At 45.8% G+C, this 26,375-nt stretch overlaps 1 protein-coding gene across 5 annotated transcripts in view; it reads right to left on the bottom strand.

The window, feature by feature from the left end:
- LOC115203663 (zinc finger protein 710) overlaps positions 1-22,288 on the bottom strand; it is a 37,465-nt gene extending 15,177 nt beyond the window's left edge. Inside the window, exons 1-2 of one of the 5 annotated variants that reach the window (XM_029768571.1) lie at positions 22,132-22,288; positions 21,650-21,856 (exon numbers count right to left, since the gene is read on the bottom strand). Coding sequence is in view for 1 of the 5 variants with exons in the window: in XM_029768569.1 (XP_029624429.1) it covers positions 338-382 (45 nt within the window). In the remaining 4 variants the exon portion in view is untranslated. Of the gene's footprint in view, positions 1-337; positions 482-21,649; positions 22,088-22,131 lie in introns of those variants that run through there. The other 4 variants (XM_029768574.1, XM_029768573.1, XM_029768570.1 and 1 more) reach the window with 4 other exon arrangements.
- Between the last annotated feature and the right edge of the window lie 4,087 nt (positions 22,289-26,375).

Raw genomic sequence — 26,375 nt, 5'->3', positions numbered from 1 at the left:
TTACAAAATGAAAGATTAGATCATGAAGAAAGAGAGAGAGAGAGCAAGAGAGAGAGAGCGAGAGACAGAGACAGCGAGATGACAAAATAAAAAATTAAATCATGAAGAAAGAGAGCGAGATGAAAGAGCTTTAAACAGACATTTGATGCTGTTGGGATGAAATATGGAGAAAGGTTTCACCTAAAAGGAGGGAGAACATTTTAAACAACAACTATCACATGTTCTCCTTCTCAACTCAAACTGTGAATGTTCCAACTAACTACCACTAAACCAAACTACTGAACACACCAAAGGTAAATGTTAACCTTAATCCTGTGGTTACCAGCCCAGAACTCACCACATTCTTCCTGTTGTGATGTTTCAGGTGCTTCAAGGACCTCATTCTCCAGACAGAGAGTCTCAGAGACAGAAGAGAGGAAGTGTTCTGTTGCTATTTATACTCAGGAAGGAGGAGGGCCTTCTGGCTCCTCCCCCTACCACCTCCCCCTACCACCTCTCTCTCTCTCTCTCTCACTCTCACACACACACACACACACACACACACACACACACACACACATATATATATATATATATATATGACAGACTGACCAGGTGAAAACTATGATCCCTTATTGATGTCACTTGTTAAATCAAAATCAAATCAAACTGTGCCGAATACAAGTGTACACCTTACAGTGAAATGTTTACTTACAAGCCCTTAACCAACAGTGCAGTTCAAGAAGAGTTAAGAAAATATTTACCAAATAAACTAAAGTAAAAGATTTGAAAAAGTAAGACAAAATAACAATGTAGAGGCTATATACAGGGGGTACAGGTTAGTAGAGGTCATTTGTACATGTACCCTCTGTAGCGCCTCACGGTCAGATGCTGAGCAGCTGCCATACCAGGCGGCGATGCAACAGGTTAGGATGCTCTCCATCAGTCCACTTCAATCAGTGTAGATGAAGGGTTAAAGAAGGATGTTTAAGGCGACAGATTAAAGAAGGATGTTTAAGCCTTAAGACAATGGAGACATGGATTGTGTACGTGTGCCATTCAGAGGGTGAATGGGCAAGACAAAGTGCCTTTGAACGGTTATGGTAGTAGGTTTGAGTCAAAAACTGCAACGCTGCTGGGTCTTTCACAATCAACAGTTTCCCATGTGTATAAAGAATGGTCCTCCACCGGCCTCACAACCGTAGACCACGTGTAACCACGGCAGCCCAGGACGTCCACATTGGGCTTCTTCACCTGCGGGATCGTCTGAGACCAGCCACCCAGACAGCTGATGAAACTGAGTTTGCACAACCAAAGAATTTCTGCACAAACTGTTAGAAACCGTCTCAGGGAAGCCCATCTGTGCTCGTCGTCCTCACCAGGGTTTTGACCTGACTGCAGTTTGGCGTCGTAACCGATTTCAGTGTGCAAATGCTCACCTTCGATGACCACTGGCACGCTGGAGAAGTGTGCTCTTCACGGATGAATCCCGGTTTCAACTGTACTGGACAGGTGGTATGGGCTGGCATAAGCTACGGACAACGAACACAATTCCATTTTATCGATGGCAAGTTGAATGCACAGAGATACCGTGATGAGATCCTGAGGCCCATTGTCGTGTTATTCATCCGCCACCATCACCTCATGTTTCAGTATGATAATGCACAGCCTGTTTGTCCTGTCCAGTCCATCACCTCATGTTTCAGTATGATAATGCACAGCCTGTCTGTCCTGTCCAGTCCATCACCTCATGTTTCAGTATGATAATGCACAGTCTGTCTGTCCTGTCCAGTCCATCACCTCATGTTTCAGTATGATAATGCACAGCCTGTTTGTCCTGTCCAGTCCATCACCTCATGTTTCAGTATGATAATGCACAGTCTGTCTGTCCTGTCCAGTCCATCACCTCATGTTTCAGTATGATAATGCACAGCCTGTTTGTCCTGTCCAGTCCATCACCTCATGTTTCAGTATGATAATGCACGGCCCCATACACAATTCCTGGAAGCTGAAAATGTCCCAGTTCTTCCATGGCCTGCATACTCACCAGACATGTCACCCATTGAGCATGTTTGGGATTGAAGAGGAGTGGCACAACATTCCACAGGTCCCAATCAACAGCCTGAGCAACTCTATGTGAAGGAGATGTGTCGCGGTGCACGAGGCAAATGGTGGTCACACCAGATACTGACTGGTTTTCTGATCAACGCTCCTACCTTTTTGTTAAGGTATCTGTGGCCAACAGATCCATGTCTGTATTCCCAGTCATGTGAAATCCAGAGATTAGGGTCTAATGAATTCATTTACACTGATTTCCTTATGAACTGTAACTCAGTAGCATATTTGAAATTGCGCAGCGGTCTAAGGCACTACAGTCCTTGGTTCGAATCCAGGTGGTATCACATCCGGCTGTGATTGGGAGTCCCATAGGGCGGCGCACAATTGGCAAAGCATCTCCGGGAAGGTCGTCATTGTAAATAAGAATTTGTTCTTAACTGACTTGCCTAGTTAAACAAAGTTAAACAAAGTTAAATAACGTTGAACTATGGAGTCCCATAGGGCGGCTGTCTTGCCTAGTTAAATAATGTTGAACTGGAAGCATGCTGACAGACTGAAACCAATAAGGTCTCTAGGTAGAAACTGATAGGGGTTCTCACCATGTAAACAGACTCAGCTGGAAAACACTCAGTAGTACTGGGGAAACTGATATCAACACTGTCCCCTGGTCTGTCCCCTGGTCAACACTACACTAGTACTGGGGGAAGTGAGATCAACACTGTCCCCTGGTCTGTCCCCTGGTCAACACTACACTAGTACTGGGGAAACTGAGATCAACACTGTCCCCTGGTCAACACTACACTAGTACTGGGGGAAACTGATTTCAACACTGTCCCCTGGTCAACACTACACTAGTACTGGGGAAACTGATATCAACACTGTCCCCTGGTCTGTCCCCTGGTCTGTCCACTGGTCTGTCCCCTGGTCAACACTACACTAGTACTGGGGAAACTGAGATCAACACTGTCCCCTGGTCAACACTACACTAGTACTGGGGAAACTGATATCAACACTGTCCCCTGGTCTGTCCCCTTGTCAACACTACACTAGTACTGGGGAAACTGAGATCAACACTGTCCCCTGGTCTGTCCCCTGGTCAACACTACACTAGTACTTGGGGAACTGAGATCAACACTGTCCCCTGGTCTGTCCCCTGGTCAACACTACACTAGTACTGGGGAAACTGAGATCAACACTGTCCCCTGGTCAACACTACACTAGTACTGGGGGAAACTGATATCATCACTGTCCCCTGGTCAACACTACACTAGTACTGGGGAAACTGAGGTCAACACTGTCCCCTGGTCAACACTACACTAGTACTGGGGAAACTGAGATCAACACTGTCCCCTGGTCAACACTACACTAGTACTGGGGGAAACTGATATCAACACTGTCCCCTGGTCTGTCCCCTGGTCAACACTACACTAGTACTGGGGGAACTGAGATCAACACTGTCCCCTGGTCTGTCCCCTGGTCAACACTACACTAGTACTGGGGGAAACTGATATCAAAACACTGTCCCCTGGTCTGTCCCCTGGTCAACACTACACTAGTACTGGGGAAACTGACATCAACACTGTTCCCTGGTCAACACTACACTAGTACTGGGGGAAACTGAGATCAACACTGTCCCCTGGTCTGTCCCCTGGCCAACACTACACTAGTACTGGGAAAACTGAGATCAACACTGTCCCATGGTCTGTCCCCTGGTCAACACTACACTCGTACTGGGGGAACTGAGATCAACACTGTCCCCTGGTCAACACTACACTAGTACTGGGGGAACTGAGATCAACACTGTCCCCTGGTCAACACTACACTAGTACTGGGGAAACTGAGATCAACACTGTCCCCTGGTCTGTCCCCTGGTCAACACCACACTAGTACTGGGGGAACTGAGATCAACACTGTCCCCTGGTCAACACTACACTAGTACTGGGGAAACTGATATCAACACTGTCCCCTGGTCTGTCCCCTGGTCAACACTACACTAGTACTGGGGGAACTGAGATCAACACTGTCCTCTGGTCAACACTACACTAGTACTGGGGAAACTGAGATCAACACTGTCCCCTGGTCTGTCCCCTGGTCTGTCCCCTGGTCAACACTACACTAGTACTGGGGAACCTGATATCAACACTGTCCCCTGGTCTGTCCCCTGGTCAACACTGCACTAGTACTGGGGGAACTGAGATCAACACTGTCCCCTGGTCTGTCCCCTGGTCTGTCCCCTGGTCAACACTACACTAGTACTTGGGAAACTGAGACCAACACTGTCCCCTGGTCAACACTACACTAGTACTGGGGGAAACTGAGATCAACACTGTCCCCTGGTCTGTCCCCTGGTGAACACTACACTAGTACTGGGGGAACTGAGATCAACACTGTCCCCTGGTCTGTCCCCTGGTCAACACTACACTAGTACTGGGGGAAAGTGAGATCAACACTGTCCCCTGGTCAACACTACACTAGTACTGGGGGAACTGAGATCAACACTGTCCCCTGGTCAACACTACACTAGTACTGGGGGAACTGAGATCAACACTGTCCCCTGGTCTGTCCCCTGGTCTGTCCCCTGGTCAACACTACACTAGTACTGGGGAACCTGATATCAACACTGTCCCCTGGTCTGTCCCCTGGTCAACACTGCACTAGTACTGGGGGAACTGAGATCAACACTGTCCCCTGGTCTGTCCCCTGGTCTGTCCCCTGGTCAACACTACACTAGTACTGGGGAAACTGAGACCAACACTGTCCCCTGGTCAACACTACACTAGTACTGGGGGAAACTGAGCTCAACACTGTCCCCTGGTCTGTCCCCTGGTCAACACTACACTAGTACTGGGGGAACTGAGATCAACACTGTCCCCTGGTCTGTCCCCTGGTCAACACTACACTAGTACTGGGGGAAAGTGAGATCAACACTGTCCCCTGGTCAACACTACACTAGTACTGGGGGAACTGAGATCAACACTGTCCCCTGGTCAACACTACACTAGTACTGGGGGAACTGAGATCAACACTGTCCCCTGGTCAACACTACACAAGTACTGGGGGAACTGAGATCAACACTGTCCCCTGGTCTGTCCTCTGGTCAACACTACACTAGTACTGGGGGAACTGAGATCAACACTGTCCCCTGGTTTGTCCCCTGGTCAACACTACACTAGTACTGGGGGAAACCGAAATCAACACTGTCCCCTGGTCTGTCCCCTGGTCAACACTACACTAGTACTGGGGGAAGTGAGATCAACACTGTCCCCTGGTCAACACTACACTAGTACTGGGGGAACTGAGATCAACACTGTCCCCTGGTCTGTCCCCTGGTCTGTCCCCTGGTCAACACTACACTAGTACTGGGGGAACTGAGATCAACACTGTCCCCTGGTCAACACTACACTAGTACTGGGGAAACTGAGACCAACACTGTCCCCTGGTCAACACTACACTAGTACTGGGGGAACTGAGATCAACACTGTCCCCTGGTCAACACTACACTAGTACTGGGGAAACTGAGATCAACACTGTCCCCTGGTCTGTCCCCTGGTCTGTCCCCTGGTCCATCAGCATGTTGTGTATTACAGAAATGGACACCTGTGGAACCCAACCAACAGCCATGACCCACAGAGAAGCAGATATTGTGTTGTAATAGACAGTATGTGTAATGGTTCGACACCAACACACTGGGACACTTCTAGAGATAACTAACTAACACAAGCTTTAAGTAGATCACATTCACAGAGGTTTGTTTAAAGCACATTTCTCAATCAAATATCAGTCAGTAAAGTTTCTATAATAAATGGTCTGGAAGAGGGGGAACAACATGATGGAGAGAATATGAAGGAGAGAGGGAAAAAACTGATGGAGAGAACATGGTGGAAAGAGGGACGAGGGAGGATACGCTTTCAGAGGAGAGGACAAAATGGGGGCGTAATGGAGGAAGCACAGGGAGAGAGGGAGCGAGAGTGAGCAGAGAGAAAGAGAGAGCAGAGAGAGAGCTAGAACAGATGATTGCATGGAATGAAAGAGGGATTGAGGGGGGAGGGAAGGGAGGAGATAAAGAGCACAGGGGAGGGAGGGAGTGAAATGGTGGAGTGAGGGAGAAGGAAAATAAGAGGCAGCAGCAGTGGGGGAAGGGAGAATGGTAGATAGAGAGAAAGAGAGAAAGAGAGGAGATGGGGGCAGGGAGCAATGTAAGAGAGAAAGAACGGGAGGGGCAGGGTGCAACGTGAGAGGGAGGGAGGGAGGGAATGCAGAGAGAGACGGAGGGGAGAGAGCAAAGGAGAGGGAGGGAGGGAGGGAAAGAGAGAGAGCAATAGAGGGAGGGAGGGAATGAAGAGAGAGACGGAGGGGAGAGAGCAAAGGAGAGGGAGGGAGGGAGAGAGCAATAGAGGGAGGGAGGGGAGAGAGAGAGAGGGAGGGGAGAGAAAGCAATAGAGAGAGGAAGGAGAGAGAGAGAGCAATAGAGGGAGGGAGGGAGGGAGAGCAATAGAGAGAGGAAGGAGAGAGAGAGAGCAATAGAGGGAGGGAGGGAGGGGAGAAAGAGAGGGAGGGGAGAGAAAAAGCAATAGAGAGAGGAAGGAGAGAGAGAGGAGGAAGGGAGTGAGATGGAAACCGAGAGCAAAAGAGAGTGAAAACAAGAGCGAGAGAGAGAGGCAGAGACACAGGGAGAGAGAGAGAGAGAGTGGGGGAGAATGAGAGAAGGACAGAGGAAAGAGGAACAGAAAGAGAGAGAGGGGGAAGGGAAAGAGAGAGAAACATATAGAGAGAGGATAGATAAAGTCTTGCTCCACGATGTGTTGTTACACAAACACGACTACCACAAAACAGTTTAATACACAGACAGCTTGACAATATTAGTTTCATCAGTGTATTCAAGAATACAGGTTCATGGAGCTCTACTCTGTTAACCCCCTGTACCTTCATACCCATGGGAGACTAAACGTTATGGAGTCTGAACCATGTTAGCCTATGGTCATCTAGCCAGGTATAGACCCTGTCATCTAGCCAGGTATAGACCCTGTCATCTAGCCAGGCATAGACCCTGTCATCTAGCCAGGCATAGACCCTGTCATCTAGCCAGGCATAGACCCTGTCATCTAGCCAGGTATAGACCCTGTCATCTAGCCAGGCATAGACCCTGTCATCTAGCCAGGCATAGACCCTGTCATCTAGCCAGGCATAGACCCTGTCATCTAGCCAGGTATAGACCCTGTCATCTAGCCAGGCATAGACCCTGTCATCTAGCCAGGCATAGACCCTGTCATCTAGCCAGGTATAGACCCTGTCATCTAGCCAGGCATAGACCCTGTCATCGAGCCAGGTATAAACTCTGTACCCTAGCCAGGTATAGACCTGTACCCTAGCCAGGTATAGACACTGTCATCTAGCCAGGCATAGACCCTGTACCCTAGCCAGGTAGAGACCCTGTCACCTAGCCAGGTATAGACCCTGTCACCTAGCCAGGTATAGACCCTGTCATCTAGCCAGGCATAGACCCTGTCATCTAGCCAGGTAGAGACCCTGTCATCTAGCCAGGTATAGACCCTGTCATCTAGCCAGGCATAGACCCTGTCATCTAGCCAGGTATAAACCCTGTACCCTAGCCAGGTATAGACCTGTACCCTAGCCAGGTATAGACCCTGTCATCTAGCCAGGCATAGACCCTGTACCCTAGCCAGGTAGAGACCCTGTCACCTAGCCAGGTAGAGACCCTGTCACCTAGCCAGGTATAGACCCTGTCATCTAGCCAGGTATAGACCCTGTCATCTAGCCAGGCATAAACCCTGTCACCTAGCCAGGTATAGACCCTGTCATCTAGTCAGGCATAAACCCTGTCACCTAGCCAGGTATAGACCCTGTCATCTAGCCAGGTATAGACCCTGTCATCTAGCCAGGCATAAACCCTGTCACCTAGCCAGGTATAGACCCTGTACCCTAGCCAGGTATAGACCCTGTACCCTAGCCAGGTATAGACCCTGTCATCTAGCCAGGTATAGACCCTGTCATCTAGCCAGGCATAGACCCTGTCATCTACCCAGGTATAGACCTGTCACCTAGCCAGGTATAGACCCTGTCATCGAGCCAGGTATAGACCCTGTCATCTAGCCAGGTATAGACCCTGTCACCTAGCCAGGTATAGATCCTGTCATCTAGTCAGGCATAAACCCTGTCACCTAGCCAGGTATAGACCCTGTACCCTAGCCAGGTATAGACCCTGTACCCTAGCCAGGTATAGACCCTGTCACCTAGCCAGGTATAGACCCTGTCACCTAGCCAGGTATAGACCCTGTCACCTAGCCAGGTATAGACCCTGTCACCTAGCCAGGTATAGACCCTGTACCCTAGCCAGGTATAGACCCTGTACCCTAGCCAGGTATAGACCCTGTACCCTAGCCAGGTATAGACCCTGTACCCTAGCCAGGTATAGACCCTGTACCCTAGCCAGGTATAGACCCTGTACCCTAGCCAGGTATAGACCCTGTACCCTAGCCAGGTATAGACCCTGTACCCTAGCCAGGTATAGACCTTGTACCCTAGCCAGGCATAGACCCTGTCAACACAATTCCTGGAAGCTGAAAATGTCCCAGTTCTTCCATGGCCTTCATACTCCCCAGACATGTCACCCATTAAGCATGTTTGGGATGCTCTGGATCACTGTGTACGACAGCGTGTTCCAGTTCCTGCCAATATCCAACATTCCCCTGGTCACAATTAACAGCCTGAAGGAGATGTGTCGCGGTACACGAGGCAAATGGTGGTCACACCAGATACTGACTGGTTTTCTGATCCACGCGCCTACCTTTTTGTTAAGGTATCTGTGGCCAACAGATGCATATCTGTATTCCCAGTCATGTGAAACCCAGAGATTAGGGCCCAATTAATTTTTTAAAACGTTATAGGAACTGTAACTCAGTGAAATTATAGCATGTTGCGTTTATATTTTTGTTTAGTATATATAGTTAGAGAAATTTGATGTGAGCTAGCAACAGACAGCCTGGTTTCGTCCGGACAAACCAAAAACAGTCACTCAGCAACCGGACACCAATGCAATCTGTGGAGAGCAACATATCTTCAATGTTTACCAGCTAGATATCTTATAACCAACTAACTGTCTAAAATGTGATAAATGTTCTGCATTTAATGCTTTACTCTAATTTAGTAGCTAGTTAGCTATCTAGCTAAGTGGTTAGCTTCTTCCAAAATCAAGTTTTACTTGGTAACAGCAGGGAATCCCTCATGGATCAAGAGCCTTGCTGTCTAATATTAGTTTTGTGTGTCCAGCAAACTGTGAGTAGCATTTTTTAGTTACTTGTATAACTTTATGAGCTGGGATGTCTGTCTTGTAAATACTTTAGGTCAGAGACTGTATAAAATGTTTGCAACGCTCTCGTTAGCGTTTAGTTAGCATGCTCTATGGGATTTTACGTGTACTTGTTAGCATTTCTGACCTTCGGATTTCAATGAGCCCCTTGGGTTCAGTGCCGGTATTACCGAATATCCCGGTATGGCACAAGGCGGGTATGAAGGTAGGACAATCTGGATACCGCCCAAGCCTAGTTAAGAGTTGTGGTTTGATGGTTGGTACTAAACTTAGCAAAAAAAGAATCGTCCCTTTTTCAGGACCCTGTCTTTCAAAGATAATTTGTAAAAAAACAAATAACTTCACAGGTCTTCATTGTAAAGGGTTTAAACACTGTTTCCCATGCTTGTTCAATGAACCATAAACAATTAATGAACATGCACCTGTGGAACGGTCGTTAAGACACTAACAGCTTACAGACGGTAGGCAATTAAGGTCACAGTTATGAAAACTTAGAACACTAAAAAGAGGCCTTTCTACTGACTCTGAAAAACACCAAAAGAAAGATGCCCAGGGTCCCTGCTCATCTGCGTGAATGTGCCTTGGGCATGCTGCAAGGAGGCATGAGGACTGCAGATGTGGCCAGGGAAATAAATTGCAATGTCCGTACTGTGAGACGCCTAAGACAGCGATACAGGGAGACAGGACGGACAGCTGATCGTCCTCGCAGTGGCAGACCACATGTAACAACACCTGCACAGGATCGGTACATCGGGACAGGTACAGGATGGCAACAACAACTGCCCGATTTACACCAGGAACACACAATCCCTCCATCAGTGCTCAGACTGTCCGCAATAGGCTGAGAGAGGCTGGACTGAGGGCTTGTAGGCCTGTTGTAAGGCAGGTCCTCACCAGACATCACTAGCAACAACATTGCCTATGGGCACAAACCCACCGTCGCTGGACCAGACAGGACGGGCAAAATGTGTACTTCACTGACGAGTCAAGGTTTTGTCTCACCAAGGGGTGATGGTCGGATTCACGTTTATCAATCCCATAGAGCATGTCTGGGACCTGTTGGAAATGTCTGGGAACTTGCAGGTGTCTTGGTGGAAGAGTGGGGTAACATCTCACAGCTAGAATTGGCAAATCTGATGCTGTCCATGAGGAGGAGATGCACTGCAGTACTTAATGCAGCTGGTGGCCACACCAGATACTGACTGTTACTTTTGATTTTAACCTCCCCCCTTTGTTCAGGGACACATTATTCCATTTCTGTTAGTCACATGTCTGTGGAACTTGTTCAGTTTATGTCTCAGTTGTTGAATCTTGTTATGTTCATACAAATATTTACACATGTAAAGTTTGCTGAAAATAAACGCAGTTGACAGTGAGAGGACGTTTCTTTTTTTTGCTGAATTTAGGTTAGAGTTGTGGTTTGATGGTTGGTACTAAGTTAGAGTTAGGATTAGTTGGTTGGTACTAGGTTAGAGTTAGGATTAGTTGGTTGGTACTAGGTTAGAGTTAGGATTAGTTGGTTGGTACTAGGTTAGAGTTAGGATTAGTTGGTTGGTACTAGGTTAGAGTTGTGGTTTGATGGTTGGTACTAGGTTAGAGTTAGGATTAGTTGGTTGGTACTAGGTTAGAGTTAGGATTAGTTGGTTGGTACTAGGTTAGAGTTAGGATTAGTTGGTTGGTACTAGGTTAGTTGTGGTTTGATGGTGGTACCAGGTTAGGGTTAGGGTTAGTACTAGGTCAGAGTTATTACTAGGTTAGTATTAGGTTAGAGTTAGGCTTAGTTCCAACATAGCATGATGTAGAGTTCATTAGGTAGTTTTAGTCCTTAGCTTCTCCATTACAACCTCTACATGACAGACTGATCTACCTGGCATTCATACCGCATCGTTTGTTCCATAACTTCCTGGGCTCAATAGGAGGACAATAGGTAGGGTAGTTCCAGGGAATAGTTATATGGAAGGTACAATACAACATCTTTAGGCTTCCCAATGTTATGGAAGAGGTGAATTAGAGAGAGCACATCTATAGAGCTTCAACAACATGAGAGAGAGCACATCTATAGAGCTTCAACAACATGAGAGAGAGCACATCTATAGAGCTTCAACAACATGAGAGAGAGCACATCTATAGAGCTTCAACAACATGAGAGAGAGCACATCTATAGAGCTTCAACAACATGAGAGAGAGCACATCTATAGAGCTTCAACAACATGAGAGAGAGCACATCTATAGAGCTTCAACAACATGAGAGAGAGCACATCTATAGAGCTTCAACATGAGAGAGAGCACATCTATAGAGCTTCAACAACATGAGAGAGCACATCTATAGAGCTCTTTACTCTTCACCCCCCACAGCAACTCGCTCAAACCTCCCCAGCTTCTCCTTCATCCAAATCCAGATAGCAGATGTTCTGAAAGAGCTGCAAAATCTGGACCCGTACAAATCAGCTGGGCTAGACAATCTGGACCCTCTCAAATTATCAGCCGAAATTGTTGCAACCCCTATTACTAGCCTGTTCAACCTCTCTTTCGTATCGTCCGAGATCCCTAAAGATTGGAAAGCTGCTGCAGTCATCCCCCTCTTCAAAGGGGGAGACACACTAGACCCAAACTGTTATAGACCTATATCTATCCTACCCTGCCTTTCTAAGGTCTTTGAAAGCCAAGTTAACAAAACAGATCACTGACCATTTCGAATCCCACCATACCTTCTCCACTGTGCAATCTGGTTTCCGAGCTGGTCACGGGTGCACCTCAGCAACACTCAAGGTACTAAACTATATCATAACCGCCATCGATAAAAGACAGTACTGTGCAGACGTCTTCATCGACCTGGCCAAGGCTTTCGACTCTGTCAATCACCACATTCTTATCGGCAGACTCAACAGCCTTGGTTTCTCAAATGATTGCCTCGCCTGGTTCACAAACTACTTCTCAGATAGAGTTCAGTGTGTCAAATCGGAGGGCCTGTTGTCCGGACCTCTGGCAGTCTATGGGGGTACCACAGGGTTCAATTCTTGGGCCGACTCTTTTCTCTGTATATATCAACGATGTCGCTCTTGCTGCGGGCGATTCCCTGATCCACCTCTATGCAGACGACACCATTCTGTATACATCTGGCCCTTCTTTGGACACTAACTAACCTCCAAAACGAGCTTCAATCCAACTGCTCTTAAAACGCTAGTAAAACTAAATGCTTTTCAACCGATCGCTGCCCGGACCCGCCCGACTAGCATCACTACTCTGGAGGGTTCTGACTTACAATACGTGGACAACTACCTAGGTGTCTGGCTAGACTGTAAACTCTCCTTCCAGACTAATATTAAACATCTCCAATCCAAAATTAAATCTGGAATCGGCTTACTATTTCGCAACAAAGCCTACTTCACTCACACTGCCAAACAAAACTGACTATCCTACCGATCCTCAACTTTGGCGATGTCATTTACAAAATAGCCTCCAACACTCTACTCAGCAAACTGGATGCAGTCTATCACAGTGCCATCCGTTTTGTCACCAAAGCCCCATACACCACCCACCACTGCGACTATGCTCTCGTCGGCTGGCCCTCACTACATATCCGTCGCCAGACCCACTGGCTCCAGGTCATCTATAAGTCTTTGCTAGGTAATGCTCCGCCTTATCTCAGCTCACTGGTCACCATAACAACACCCACCCGTAGCACGCGCTCCATCAGGTATATCTCACTGGTCATCCCCAAAGCCAACACCTCATTTGGCCGCCTTTCCTTCCAGTTCCAATGACTAGAACAAATTGCAAAAATCACTGAATTTGGAGACTTATATTTCCCTCACTAACTTTAAACATCAGCTATCTGAGCAGCTAACCGATCACTACAGCTGTACATAGTCCATCTGTAAATAGCCCATCCAATCTACCTACCTCATCCCCATATTGTTTTTATTTACTTGCACATCATCATCTGCTCATCTATCACTCCAGTGTTCATTTGTTAAATTGTAATTACTTTGCTACTATGGCCTATTTATTGCCTTACCTCCTCACGCCATTTGCACACACTGTATATAGACTTTTTCCTATTGTGTTGTTGACTGTACGTTTGTTTATTCCATGTGTAACTCTGTGTTGTTGTTTGTGTCGCACTGCTTTGCTTTATCTTGGCCAGGTCGCAGTTGTAAATGGGAACTTGTTCTCAACTGGCCTACCTGGTTAAATAAAGGTGAAAAAAAACAGGACAAGTTCTTCCAGTTTAAAAGTATTTTGTAAGGCGTTCCCAGACGATGGCACAGAGTACATAAAATACCTTTTACCAAATTCAGTTCGGACATTTGGAACAGTTAGCCGGATAAAGTCCTGCAAACGAAGAGACGACCCACCACATTTCAAAACAATAAAAATGGCCAAATAAAATGGTAGTAAACCCCAAATGGCTTTATAAATAAAAGTATACCAGTGACTGAGCCTACGAGTGACTAGAGAAGGCCAGCCAACCCTGGTATATAAAGTGCAGTGGTGCGTAAGAGTTTTGCAGTTTAAAATACATCTCAAAGTGCCATGGTAAAGGGTGTCAATTGATCTCAAACACTGAGTTGAAGCATTCATATATAAAATATCCCCATAGTCTAGTAAAGGCATACATGTAGCTGATACTAGCCTCCTTCTGGCTTCAAAAGAAAAACAGGCCTTATTCCTAAAATAAAATCCCAACTTCAATTTACATGTTTTTGTATCTTCTTGAATATGCAATTTTAAAGAGAGGCCGTCATCAATTAAAACTCCCAGATATTTATATGAGGTTACAGTCTCAATCTCATTGCCCTGACAGGTAGTAATAGGTGAAAGGTTCAGAGGTCTATTTCTTGCTTTAGAAAACACCATTAGTTTAGTTTTGTCAGTATTGAGGATAAGCTTCAATTGACACAAAGTATGTTGAACAGTATAAAAAGCAGTTGGCAAGTTCTGGAAATGTCACAGCTTTCTTCGTCACTAGACGATATAGCGAAATCATCGTCGGAGAACATGGACCAATACGCAGAGGAGTTAGTGCTCATCATCTTAATTTATTAAACGAATGTGAACACGGAGGAAAAACAAGAAAACGAAATAAGACTAGTGACAGTTTTACAGGCATAAATAACGCAGTGCAAAATACAACTACCCACGAAACACAAAGACAAACACACCCTACTATATAGGACTCCCAATCAAAGGCAACTCAACACACCTGCCTTCAATTGGGAGTCCAACCCCAATTAACTATACATAGAAAAACAAACCTAGAACCTATACCAAGAACTAACACACCCCACTACACCACACACAAAACCCCATAATACAAAACAAATATACCTCTGCCACGTCCTGACCAAATATAATACAAATAATACCTAAATATTGGTCAGGACGTGACATTACCCCCCCTCCCCTAAAGGTGCATACACCGAATGCACCAACATAAAGAAAACCCAATACAAAATAAACCCCCTAAACTAAAGGGAGGGAAGGGAGGGTGGCTGCCGTCAACGACGGCACTGTGCTACACCCCCCCCCCCAACCCACCTATATTGGAGGTGGTTCCGGTTCTGGCCTACTGCCCTCCAGACCGTAGACAGACTTGCTTGGCTTTGGACAGTAGGCCGACTCCTTCGGTTCCAGGTCGTAGGCCGATTCCTTCGGTCCTGGTCAGTAGGCAGACTCATTACAGTCACAATTACTTAATTCTAATTTGGGATCGTAGCCAAACTCACCCGGATCTGGGTCACAAGCAGATTCCCTCAGTCCCGGGTCGCAGGCCGATCCCTTCGGTTCTGGGTCACAAACAGACCCCTCCGGGCAGACGCGCCACTCTGGCAGCTCCGGGCAGACGGGCCACTCTGGCTGATCCGGGCAGACGGGCCACTCTGGCTGATCCGGGCAGACGGGCCACTCTGGCTGATCCGGGCAGACGGGCCACTCTGGCTGATCCGGGCCACTCTGGCACCTCCGGGCAGACGGGCCACTCTGGCACCTCCGGGCAGACGGCTCCTGACTGGCGGGCGGCTCTGGCGGCTCCTGACTGGCGGGCGGCTCTGGCGGCTCTGGCGACTCCTGACTGGCGGGCGGCTCTGGCGACTCCTGACTGGCGGGCGGCTCTGGCGACTCCTGACTGGCGGGCGGCTCTGGCGACTCCTGACTGGCGGGCGGCTCTGGCGACTCCTGACTGGCGGGCGGCTCTGGCGACTCCTGACTGGCGGGCGGCTCTGGCGACTCCTGACTGGCGGGCGGCTCTGGCGACTCCTGACTGGCGGGCGGCTCTGGCGACTCCTGACTGGCGGGCGGCTCTGGCGGCACCAGACTGGCGAGGCTGGGCTGACGCACTAGATGCCTGATGCGTGGGGCTGGATGTGCCAGTCTAGGCACACGCACCTTAGGGCTAGTGCAGGGAGCGGGAACAGGCTGAACAGGACTAGGCTGACTATTTGGAAGCTTGGTCCGGGTTGCTGCTACTGGTCGTGCTAGACTGGGAGTACTCACTCCCGGGATACTCCGAGAGGCAGGAACCGGAAAGACTGAGCCATGGAGGCGCACAGGTGGCCGTGATCGCACCGCCTGCACAACCCGTCCTGGCTGGATGGAACTAGTAGCCCTGCACAAGCGGGGTGCTGGTACAGGGCGGACTGGGCTGTGCGTGCGTATGGGCGAGATAGTGCGCACCTCGGCGAAATACGGCGCTCTCCACCTTCTTCGCCCCTTCCTGCACTCACGGGTAGCTGGCTTATGGCTCTTCCTACGCCCAGCCAAACTACCCGTGTAGCCCCCCAAAAAAATGTCTTGGGGGTGCCTCTCCGGCTTCCTAGCCAGACATGTACCAGCGTAGCTTTCCTGTTCCACCCCAGCCTTCTTCCACGGGCCCTCTCCGGCCAGTATCTCTTCCCAAGTCCACTTTTCAGAATAATCCATATATTTCGCGTGCCGCTCTTTACTCCGCTGCTTGGTCCTGTTGTGGTGGGTAGTTCTGTCACAGCTTTCTTCGTCGCTAGACGATATAGCGAAATCATCGTCGGAGAACATGGACCAATACGCAGAGGAGTTAGTGCTCATCATCTTAATTTATTAAACGAATGTGAACACGGAGGAAAAACAAGAAAACGAAATAAGACTAGTGACAGTTTTACAGGCATAAATAACGCAGTGCAAAATACAACTACCCACGAAACACAAAGACAAACACACACTACTATATAGGACTCCCAATCAAAGGCAACTCAACACACCTGCCTTCAATTGGGAGTCCAACCCTAATTAACGATACATAGAAAAACAAACCTAGAACCTATACCAACAACTAACACACCCCACTACACCACACACAAAACCCCATAATACAAAACAAATATACCTCTGCCACGTCCTGACCAAATATAATACAAATAATACCTAAACATTGGTCAGGACGTGACAGAAAAGCTTTTGTGAGAGACGAGGCACAACAATAAATAACAGTATCATCAGCATAAAAGTGAAGTTGCACATTTTGCACATTTTTGTCTAAATTATTTATATAAATAGTAAATAAGATGGGACCAAGTACAGAGCCCTGGGGCACACCATTACAGACAGACATGAGCCCATCAAACAGAGTGCACTGAGTTCTATCAGACAGATATTTAGCAAACCATGCAACTGCATGCTCCGAAAGACCTACTCTCGACAATCTCTGCCTCAGTATAGCATGATCAACTGTATCAAAAGCCAAAGTGCTGTTTTTTGTCAAGGGCGTCAGTGATATCATTTAAAACCTTCACGGCTGCTGTAATTGGCCTATGCTTCTTCCTGAAGCCAGATTGGTACATTGATAAAAATAGAGTTAGTATATAAAAACTCTTTTAGCTGTTCACTAACAAGGGTTTCAAGTATTTTCGCCAGGGGTGACAGCTTTGAGATTGGCCTATAATTATTTAATAGAGTTGGCTCTCCCCCCTTTAAAAGTGGTAGGACAAATGCTGATTTCCAGATCTTTGGAATTTCATTACATTCCAGGGTTAAAATGAACAGATACATAAGTGGTTCGGCTATGAAATCAGCTGCCAGATTTAAAAAGCAGGGATCAAGAAGATCATGACCTGCAGGCTTTCTCTGATCTAAGGATTTCAGGGCTTTATGTACCTCCTGCACTGAGAATGGCAAAACATACTGAATCAAACAGCCTACTAGATGATACAAACTGCTCATTGAAACAATTCAGCATTTCAGTTGTGTCATATACAGCAACAGAGTCCTTCAATACACATGACGGTAATTCATGAACATTACTGTTTCCAGACATAGACTTAATAGCCTTCCAGAACTCTCTAGGGTCATTCAGGTTATCAGTGGTAACAGACATAAAATATTCAGACTTGGCCTTCCTGAGAAGAAAATAACACTGCTATTTATTCTATTACCATTAATATCATCTTCTGATTACAATTATTATGTCTCATCTTTTAAATAAATGCAATCTATAAGCTTTCAAAATGTAAGTAGGTAGGTTATATGTAGCTGTCCCATACCACCACTTGGTAGAACGGCTTGTCCTGCGCTTTCTAAACCCCACAGTGCATTGACTGGGTTAGGGTTAAAACCCACTGATGTTAGTTCCTTTTTAAACCCCACAGTGCATTGACTGGGTTAGGGTTAAAACCCACTGATGTTAGTTCCTTTATAAACCCCACAGTGCATTGACTGGGTTAGGGTTAAAACCCACTGATGTTGGGTCCTTTATAAACCCCACAGTGCATTGACTGGGTTAGGGTTAAAACCCACTGATGTTAGTTCCTTTATAAACCCCACAGTGCATTGACTGGGTTAGGGTTAAAACCCACTGATGTTAGTTCCTTTTTAAACCCCACAGTGCATTGACTGGGTTAGGGTTAAAACCCACTGATGTTGGGTCCTTTATAAACCCCACAGTGCATTGACTGGGTTAGGGTTAAAACCCACTGATGTTAGTTCCTTTATAAACCCCACAGTGCATTGACTGGGTTAGGGTTAAAACCCACTGATGTTAGTTCCTTTATAAACCCCACAGTGCATTGACTGGGTTAGGGTTAAACCCCACTGATGTTGGGTCCTTTATAAACCCCACAGTGCATTGACTGGGTTAGGGTTAAAACCCACTGATGTTAGTTCCTTTATAAACCCCACAGTGCATTGACTGGGTTAGGGTTAAAACCCACTGATGTTAGTTCCTTTATAAACCCCACAGTGCATTGACTGGGTTAGGGTTAAAACCCACTGATGTTAGTTCCTTTATAAACCCCACAGTGCATTGACTGGGTTAGGGTTAAAACCCACTGATGTTAGTTCCTTTATAAACCCCACAGTGCATTGACTGGGTTAGGGTTAAAACCCACTGATGTTGGGTCCTTTATAAACCCCACAGTGCATTGACTGGGTTAGGGTTAAAACCCACTGATGTTAGTTCCTTTATAAACCCCACAGTGCATTGACTGGGTTAGGGTTAAAACACACTGATGTTGGGTCCTTTATAAACCCCACAGTGCATTGACTGGGTTAGGGTTAAAACCCACTGATGTTAGTTCCTTTATAAACCCCACAGTGCATTGACTGAATGTTGGAAACAAGATGTTGGTTCCTTTATAAAACTAGCAATGTGAATGCAGAGAGGACTCGGACCACAGAATGGGTGAAATGAACTGGCAAAAAAGTTAAGTCCTCATTAAAAGGCAAGAGCAGCGTCAATACAAACAGAACGGAGATCCTTTGGGGGAGGTTTACCGCAGAGTTCACTTTCAAGAAGATTGAGATCGGATCTTTTAAAAGAGGACTATATGTGAAAACATCCTCATCTATTTCACTATAATCTACTGTACCACCTCCACGACATTACTATAATCTACAGTACCACCATGACATTACTATAATCTACTGTACCACCTCCACAACATTACTATAATCTACTGTACCATCTTCACGACATTACTATAATCTACTGTACCACCTCCACGACATTACTATAATCTACTGTACCACCTCCACGACATTACTATAATCTACTGTACCACCTCCATGCCATTACTATAATCTATTGTACCACCTCCATGCCATTACCATAATCTACTGTACCACCTCCACAACATTACTATAATCTACTATACCACCTCCACGACATTACTATAATCTACTGAACCACCTCCACAACATTACTATAATCTACTGAACCACCTCCACAACATTACTATAATCTACTGTACCACCTCCACAACATTACTATAATCTACTGTACCACCTCCACGACATTACTATAATATACTGAACCACCTCCACGACATTACTATAATATACTGAACCACCACGACATTACTATAATCTACTGTACCATCTCCATGACATTACTATAATCTACTGTATCACCTCCACAACATTACTATAATCTACTGTACCACCTCCACGACATTACTATAATCTACTGAACCACCTCCACGACATTACTATAATCTACTGTACCACCTCCACGACATTACTATAATCTACTGTACCACCTCCACGACATTACTATAATCTACTGTACCACCTCCACGACATTACTATAATCTACTGAACCACCTACACAACATTACTATAATCTACTGAACCACCTACACAACATTACTATAATCTACTGAACCACCTCCACAACATTACTATAATCTACTGAACCACCTCCACAACATTACTATAATCTACTGTACCACCTCCACAACATTACTATAATCTACTGTACCACCTCCACGACATTACTATAATATACTGAACCACCTCCACGACATTACTATAATATACTGAACCACCACGACATTACTATAATCTACTGTACCATCTCCATGACATTACTATAATCTACTGTATCACCTCCACAACATTACTATAATCTACTGTACCACCTCCACGACATTACTATAATCTACTGAACCACCTCCACAACATTACTATAATCTACTGTACCACCTCCACGACATTACTATAATCTACTGTACCACCTCCACAACATTACTATAATCTACTGAACCACCTCCACGACATTACTATAATCTACTGTACCACCTCCACGACATTACTATAATCTACAGTACCAGACTATCAAGTCAAAACCCAGATGTTCAGTAGCACCTGGTATGCAGTGCACTGCCTGCGACAGTGGGTCCCGTGTTTATTCACCAAGATCTTACCACTAGTAATGATCTATTACACTGGGCTGTAATGCAGTACAATAATCCATATCACTGTGTTGCCTAAATATCTGTCCCTGACTGTATTGTGGGTGCAATTCATTACCAGGTAGAACAGAAAGCCAGCAGTACTCCAGACCTCATAGGGCCAGATGTGTATACACCTGGACTAGATTAGAACTTTAAAAAACTGATTTTGATGCTTTACAAAAGACTAGAGAATGGCTTAGAAATCCATTCATTTGGAACAAGAAGCATCAGCCTTGAGTCTACTGCATGTTGATGCAATGGAGTGTCTACGACAATGTATCTCCACCAACTCAGAGCTGACAGGCCTACATTACCGGTTTTAAAGCAGCCTACCCATTCCTCCATGGTCGTCCCAAAGCAGCCTACCCATTCCTCCATGGTCGTCCCAAAGCAGCCTACCCATTCCTCCATGGTCGTCCCAAAGCAGCCTACCCATTCCTCCATGGTCGTCCCAAAGCAGCCTACCCATTCCTCCATGGTCGTCCCAAAGCAGCCTACCCATTCGTCCATGGTCGTCCCAAATGTATCCAACAGCACAAAAACCATCAGTAGTCGTTTGAATTGGCTGGTCATTATTATCCTCTGAACAAGCGCTGTATCTTTAAATGGGCCGATAAATTGACAGGAAAAGTAAGTTGAAGAAAGACAGGTTCTGGACGGGCCTACTAAAGACAGGTTCTGCCAGACCCGCTAGTGGCATGGAGGGCTGAGCTCTGAGATGGGGAGACCTAGTGTGGCCTCGCTACTCGTTTATAGGTCTGTTCCACATTCCCTCCATCCCCCTCACCACGCCATCTGTTTGTGGCATGGGACACCGAATGTGGAAGTGAAATAAAAGACGACATTTTGGCTACATAGTGGCTATCGTACATGGGCTGTTTGTTTACCAGCCGATGTTATCCGACATAAAGACAACGAAACAACCGCGTCAACAGCCCATTACACCGCCGCGACACGCAGAGAAACATTTTCAGAGCGAGTGAAAAGGAATAAATTACGCTGGACTACAAACCCAGTCGCCTCGCCGGCCGGTCGCTCTGTTGTTTCCTCCTTTATTTCACCAAGCAACAGATATTCAACTCACCTGGTTCCCAAAGAGGTTTATGGTGGCGAGGTGATAGTGGTGGCTTTTAATATGAGAAAGCAGTTTGAACGTCGTGTCCCCGTTGACGTTGTATGTCGAGCAGGACGGAAGGAGGAAGGGATTGAAACAGGACTGACGTAAATGAAGAAACAACAGAGACGTCGTCCTCCTCGCTGGCAGACAGGAGACAAGCGCTGACAAACTGACCTGGAGAATAGACACCTCGTTACTACTGCCATATTACTAACATATAATACATTTACCAGCTTTCTTTTTAGTCACAGAACATATTCCGCCAGGCCAACAGGCTCCAACTCAAGGTGTGCCCCTAGCGGACTAAAGCTCACTGCATGGTGAAGGAAGTTTATGGTGAACTTCACCAACACACTGGAACAGAGACCAGGCTCTGCGGAATCCAGCTCCGACTACATCCATTCGCTCAAGGTCAATACCTCAACAAATAGAAACCATGAACCGCCTACCTTGTACCTATGTTTGTCCTCTGTAGTGGCGTGTCTTTCTTAGTTTGTTAAAATCTATACTTTTCCAATAAACATCCATCAAATACAACCAGCGACTTTTATTGTCGTTTCTGAAGGAAAAGGATGACATGACGTATGCCCTGTCTCCAAACCCCATTGTCCAATCAGATCAGTCGCTCTCCAGCTGGTGACACCATTCCTGTCCAGATCATTACAGGCGCAGGGAAACTATATGTGGTGGCAGAACTGGATTGACTTGGCACATTCCTGTCCAGATCATTACAGGCGCAGGGAAACTATATGTGGTGGCAGAACTGGATTGACTTGGCACATTTCTGTCCAGACTCTACAGATACTGAGGAATAACGACAGAGAAATCATAGAAATACACTTGTGTTTTTTACAGTCATTTTATAGCATAGCAAAAGGTCGGTGGTTGTATTCACCTTTATTGAAAAAGTATAAAGAAAGGAACGCAACTATTGTTATAAAGGTCTCTTCACCATGTGAAGTTTGGTCCGCAAGATCTGCCCCATGCAACCAATATTTACATTAATTATTAACATTTTCTTCTCATTACTCTCTATTTATAACGGATAACAATAATTAATAATATCCCATAAAGTCCTTATTAGGCGTTATTAAGCCACCAGAGGGCGGTCTAGCACAATATACCCTGCAGACAGGCTTGGAGCAGGCCATAGAGAATAATAGAGGCCTCTAGTGGCCAAAAGGTTATCATAGTATGGGCAGCGCCATTGATGGCTTCAGCTGTTTTAATATAGTTAACTGGGTGGGACTTCCAACTTTATTGGCTGGTCCCTCCTGATTGATCCCTCCCGATAACCCTGTTGGAGTCATGTCCTATCGGGATCAGACAATCATGAAGAAAAATGACTACTTCAATATGAAGATTGCTTCAATGGCGCTGCCATGCTGTTATGCTATAATGGCAACAGATATAAAGATGAGTCCTCTATCTATCTCTATGGCGCAGGCCCAGGAGGCTACTGCCTGCCTTGTATTTTGGAAGGAGTGTGTAATTCCTTCATGTTTAAGGTTCAGTTTGATTCTGTTATGATAGATCTATAAAAAAAAATTCTACAAAAAAATACATTTTAAAATATAAAAAAATAAATACTAAAATCTAAACAAAACTAACTAAAAATAAAAAATGCATGAAATGAAATGTATGCATTCACTACTGTAAGTCACTCTGGATAAGAGCGTCTGCTAAATGACAAAAATGTAAATGTATTAGGATTCTTCAGATATTCAGCAGCTATGATTGTTGTGACTGAACACTGAACTCTTAATGTGCATACAGTAGTCTAAAGGCCCTTCTATAATGAACTTGATTTAATTTTTTTTACTTTTATTTATTGAAGGTAGCCCAATTGAGACCAGGGTCTCATTCCCAATGGTGCGCTGAGAACAAACACCAGGGTCCTAAACTGCCCTTGTGGTACCAGGGAAACATTTGTTGAGATCGGTGTGGAATAACTTGACTGGCCTGCACAGAGCCCTGACCTCAACCCAATCGAACACCTTTGGGATGAATTGGAACGCCAACTGCGAGCCAGTCATTTCACTACACCCGCAATAGCATCTTCTAAACACGTTATGTGACCAATAAAATTTGATTTGAATCGAGATGCAAGGAATTTTGTAGGTTATTCAAACTAAGGGCGGCACTAAAACTAATGGATGAATTACCTAAATATGTTGAGACCAGAGGGACCTCAAGAGTTAACCAATCCTGCGAGCGGGTTTTGTAGCTCATTCTTTTATACATTAGCAACGAAGTTAGGTAAGTTGGAAGCTTGTGTAGTAGGGCGTGGTTAACAAAAAGGGAGTAATTCATGGGACAAGAGTAGTGGCTGCTTCCACTGCTCCAGAGTCCAATGGCGGCGAGCTTTACACCACTCCAGCCGACGCTTGGCATTGTGCATGGTGATCTTAGGCTGGCGTGCAGCTGCTCGGCCATGGAAACCCATTTCATGAAGCTCCCGACGAACAGTTCTTGTGCTGACGTTGCTTCCAGAGGCAGTTTGGAACTCGGTAGTGAGTGTTGCAACCGAGGACAGACGATTTTTACGCGCTTCAGCACTCGGCGATCCCGTTCTGTGAGATTGTGTGGCCTACCACTTCTTGGCTGAGCCGTTGTTGCTCATAGACGTTTCCACTTCACAATAACAGCACTTACAGTTGACCGGGGAAGCTCTAGCAGGGAAGATATTTGACGAACTGACTTAATGGAAAGGTGGCATCCTATGACGGTGCCACGTTGAAAGTCACTGAGCTCTTCAGTAAGGCCATTCTACTGCCAATGTTTTCCTATGGAGATTGCATGGCTGTGTGCTCGATTTTATACACCTGTCAGCAACAGGTGTGGCTGAAATAGCAGCCAGGGTCGCCCGCCTGTCCGGGCGCAGCCAGGGTCGCCCGCCTGCCCGGGCGCAGCCAGGGTCGCCCGCCAGGGGGTACTGTAACGCCCTGGCCATAGAGAGGGGTTTTTAGTTCTCTATTTTGGTTAGGCCAGGGTGTTACATGGGTGGGCGTTCTATGTTTATTTTTCTATGTTGGTTTGTTTCTTTGGTTTGGCCGTGTGTGGCTCTCAATCAGGAACAGCTGTAGATCGTTGTTGCTGATTGAGAGTCATACATAGGCAGCCTGTTTTTCCTTTGGGGTTTGTGGGTGATTATTTTCTGTTTAGTTTTGTACCTAGCAGAACTGTAGGTTGTCGTTCATTTTCGTGTTTTGTTTGAAGTGTTTCTATTAATTAAATATTGAATATGAACATTCACCACGCTGCGCTTTGGTCCCCTACTTCCACAGACGACGGTCGTTACATTTAGACATTTCTGCTAATTTTATTGAAAATGAAATACCAAAATATCTCATTTACATAAGTATTCAGCCCCCTGAGTCAATACCTTCTAGATGCACCTTTGGCAGCGATTACAACTGAGTTTTTCTGCGTAAGTCTCTAAGAGCTTTGCACACCTGGATTGTGCAACATTTCTCCATTATTTTTTTCAGAATTCTTCAAGCTCTGTCAAATTGGTTGTTGATCATTGCTTGACAAATATTTTCAGGTCTTGCCATTGATTTAAGTCAAAACTGTAACTCAGCCACATTCACGGTCTTCTTGGTAAGCAACTCCAGTGTATATTTGGCCTTGTGTTTTAGGTTATTGTCCTGCTGAAAGGTGAATTAATCTCTGTGTCTGGAGGAAAGCAGACTGAACCAGGTTTTAGTCTGTGCTTAGCTCCATTCCGTTTCTTTTTTATCCTGAAAACCTCCCCAGTCCTTAACGATTACAATCACACCCATAACATGATGCATCCACCACTATTCTTGAGATTACGGAGAGTGGTACTCAGTAATGTGTTGTATTTGCCCCCAACATAACATTTTTGCAGTATTACTTTAGTGCCTTACTGCAAACAGGATGCATGTTTGGAATATTTGTATTATGTAGAGGCTTCCTTCTTTTCACTCTGTCAATTAGGTTAGTATTGTGGAGTAACTACAATGTTGTTGATCCATCCTCAGTTTTCTCCTATCACAGCCATTAAACTCTGTAACTGTTTTAAAGTCAAAGTCACCATTGGCTTCATAGTGAAATCCCTGAGCATTACATTTTACGTCATTTAGCAGACGCTCTTATCCAGAGCGACTTACAGTAGTGAATGCATACATTTCATACAATTTCATACATTTTTTTTCTGTGCTGGCCCCCCGTGGGAATCGAACCCACAACCCTGGCGTAGCAAACACCATGCTTTTCCAACTGAGCTACAGGGAAGGCTGAGCAGTTTCCTTCCTCTGCGGCAACTGAGTTAAGAAGGACACCTATATCTTTGTAGTTACTGGGTGTATTGATACACCATCCAAAGCGTAATTAATAACTTCACCATGCTCAAATGAATATGCTTTTTATTTTTACACATCTACCAATAGGTGCCCTTCTTTGCGAGGCATTAGAAAACCTCCCTGGTCTTTTTGGTTGAATCTGTTTGAAATTCACTGCTCGACTGAGGGACCTTACAGATCATTTGTATCTGTACGGTACAGAGATGAGGTAGTCATTCAGAAATCACATGAAACACTATTGTTGCACAGAGTGAGTCCATTATTACGTTACTTGTTAAGCACATTTTCCCTCCTGAACATATTTAGGCCGTAACAAATGAGGTTGAATACTTGAAAAACACAGTTCCACTTTGACATTATGGGAC

Source organism: Salmo trutta, chromosome 12 (genome assembly GCF_901001165.1).
Source record: "Salmo trutta chromosome 12, fSalTru1.1, whole genome shotgun sequence".
Lineage (NCBI taxonomy): Eukaryota > Metazoa > Chordata > Actinopteri > Salmoniformes > Salmonidae > Salmo > Salmo trutta.
This window is presented reverse-complemented; position numbering and strand designations above follow the sequence as displayed.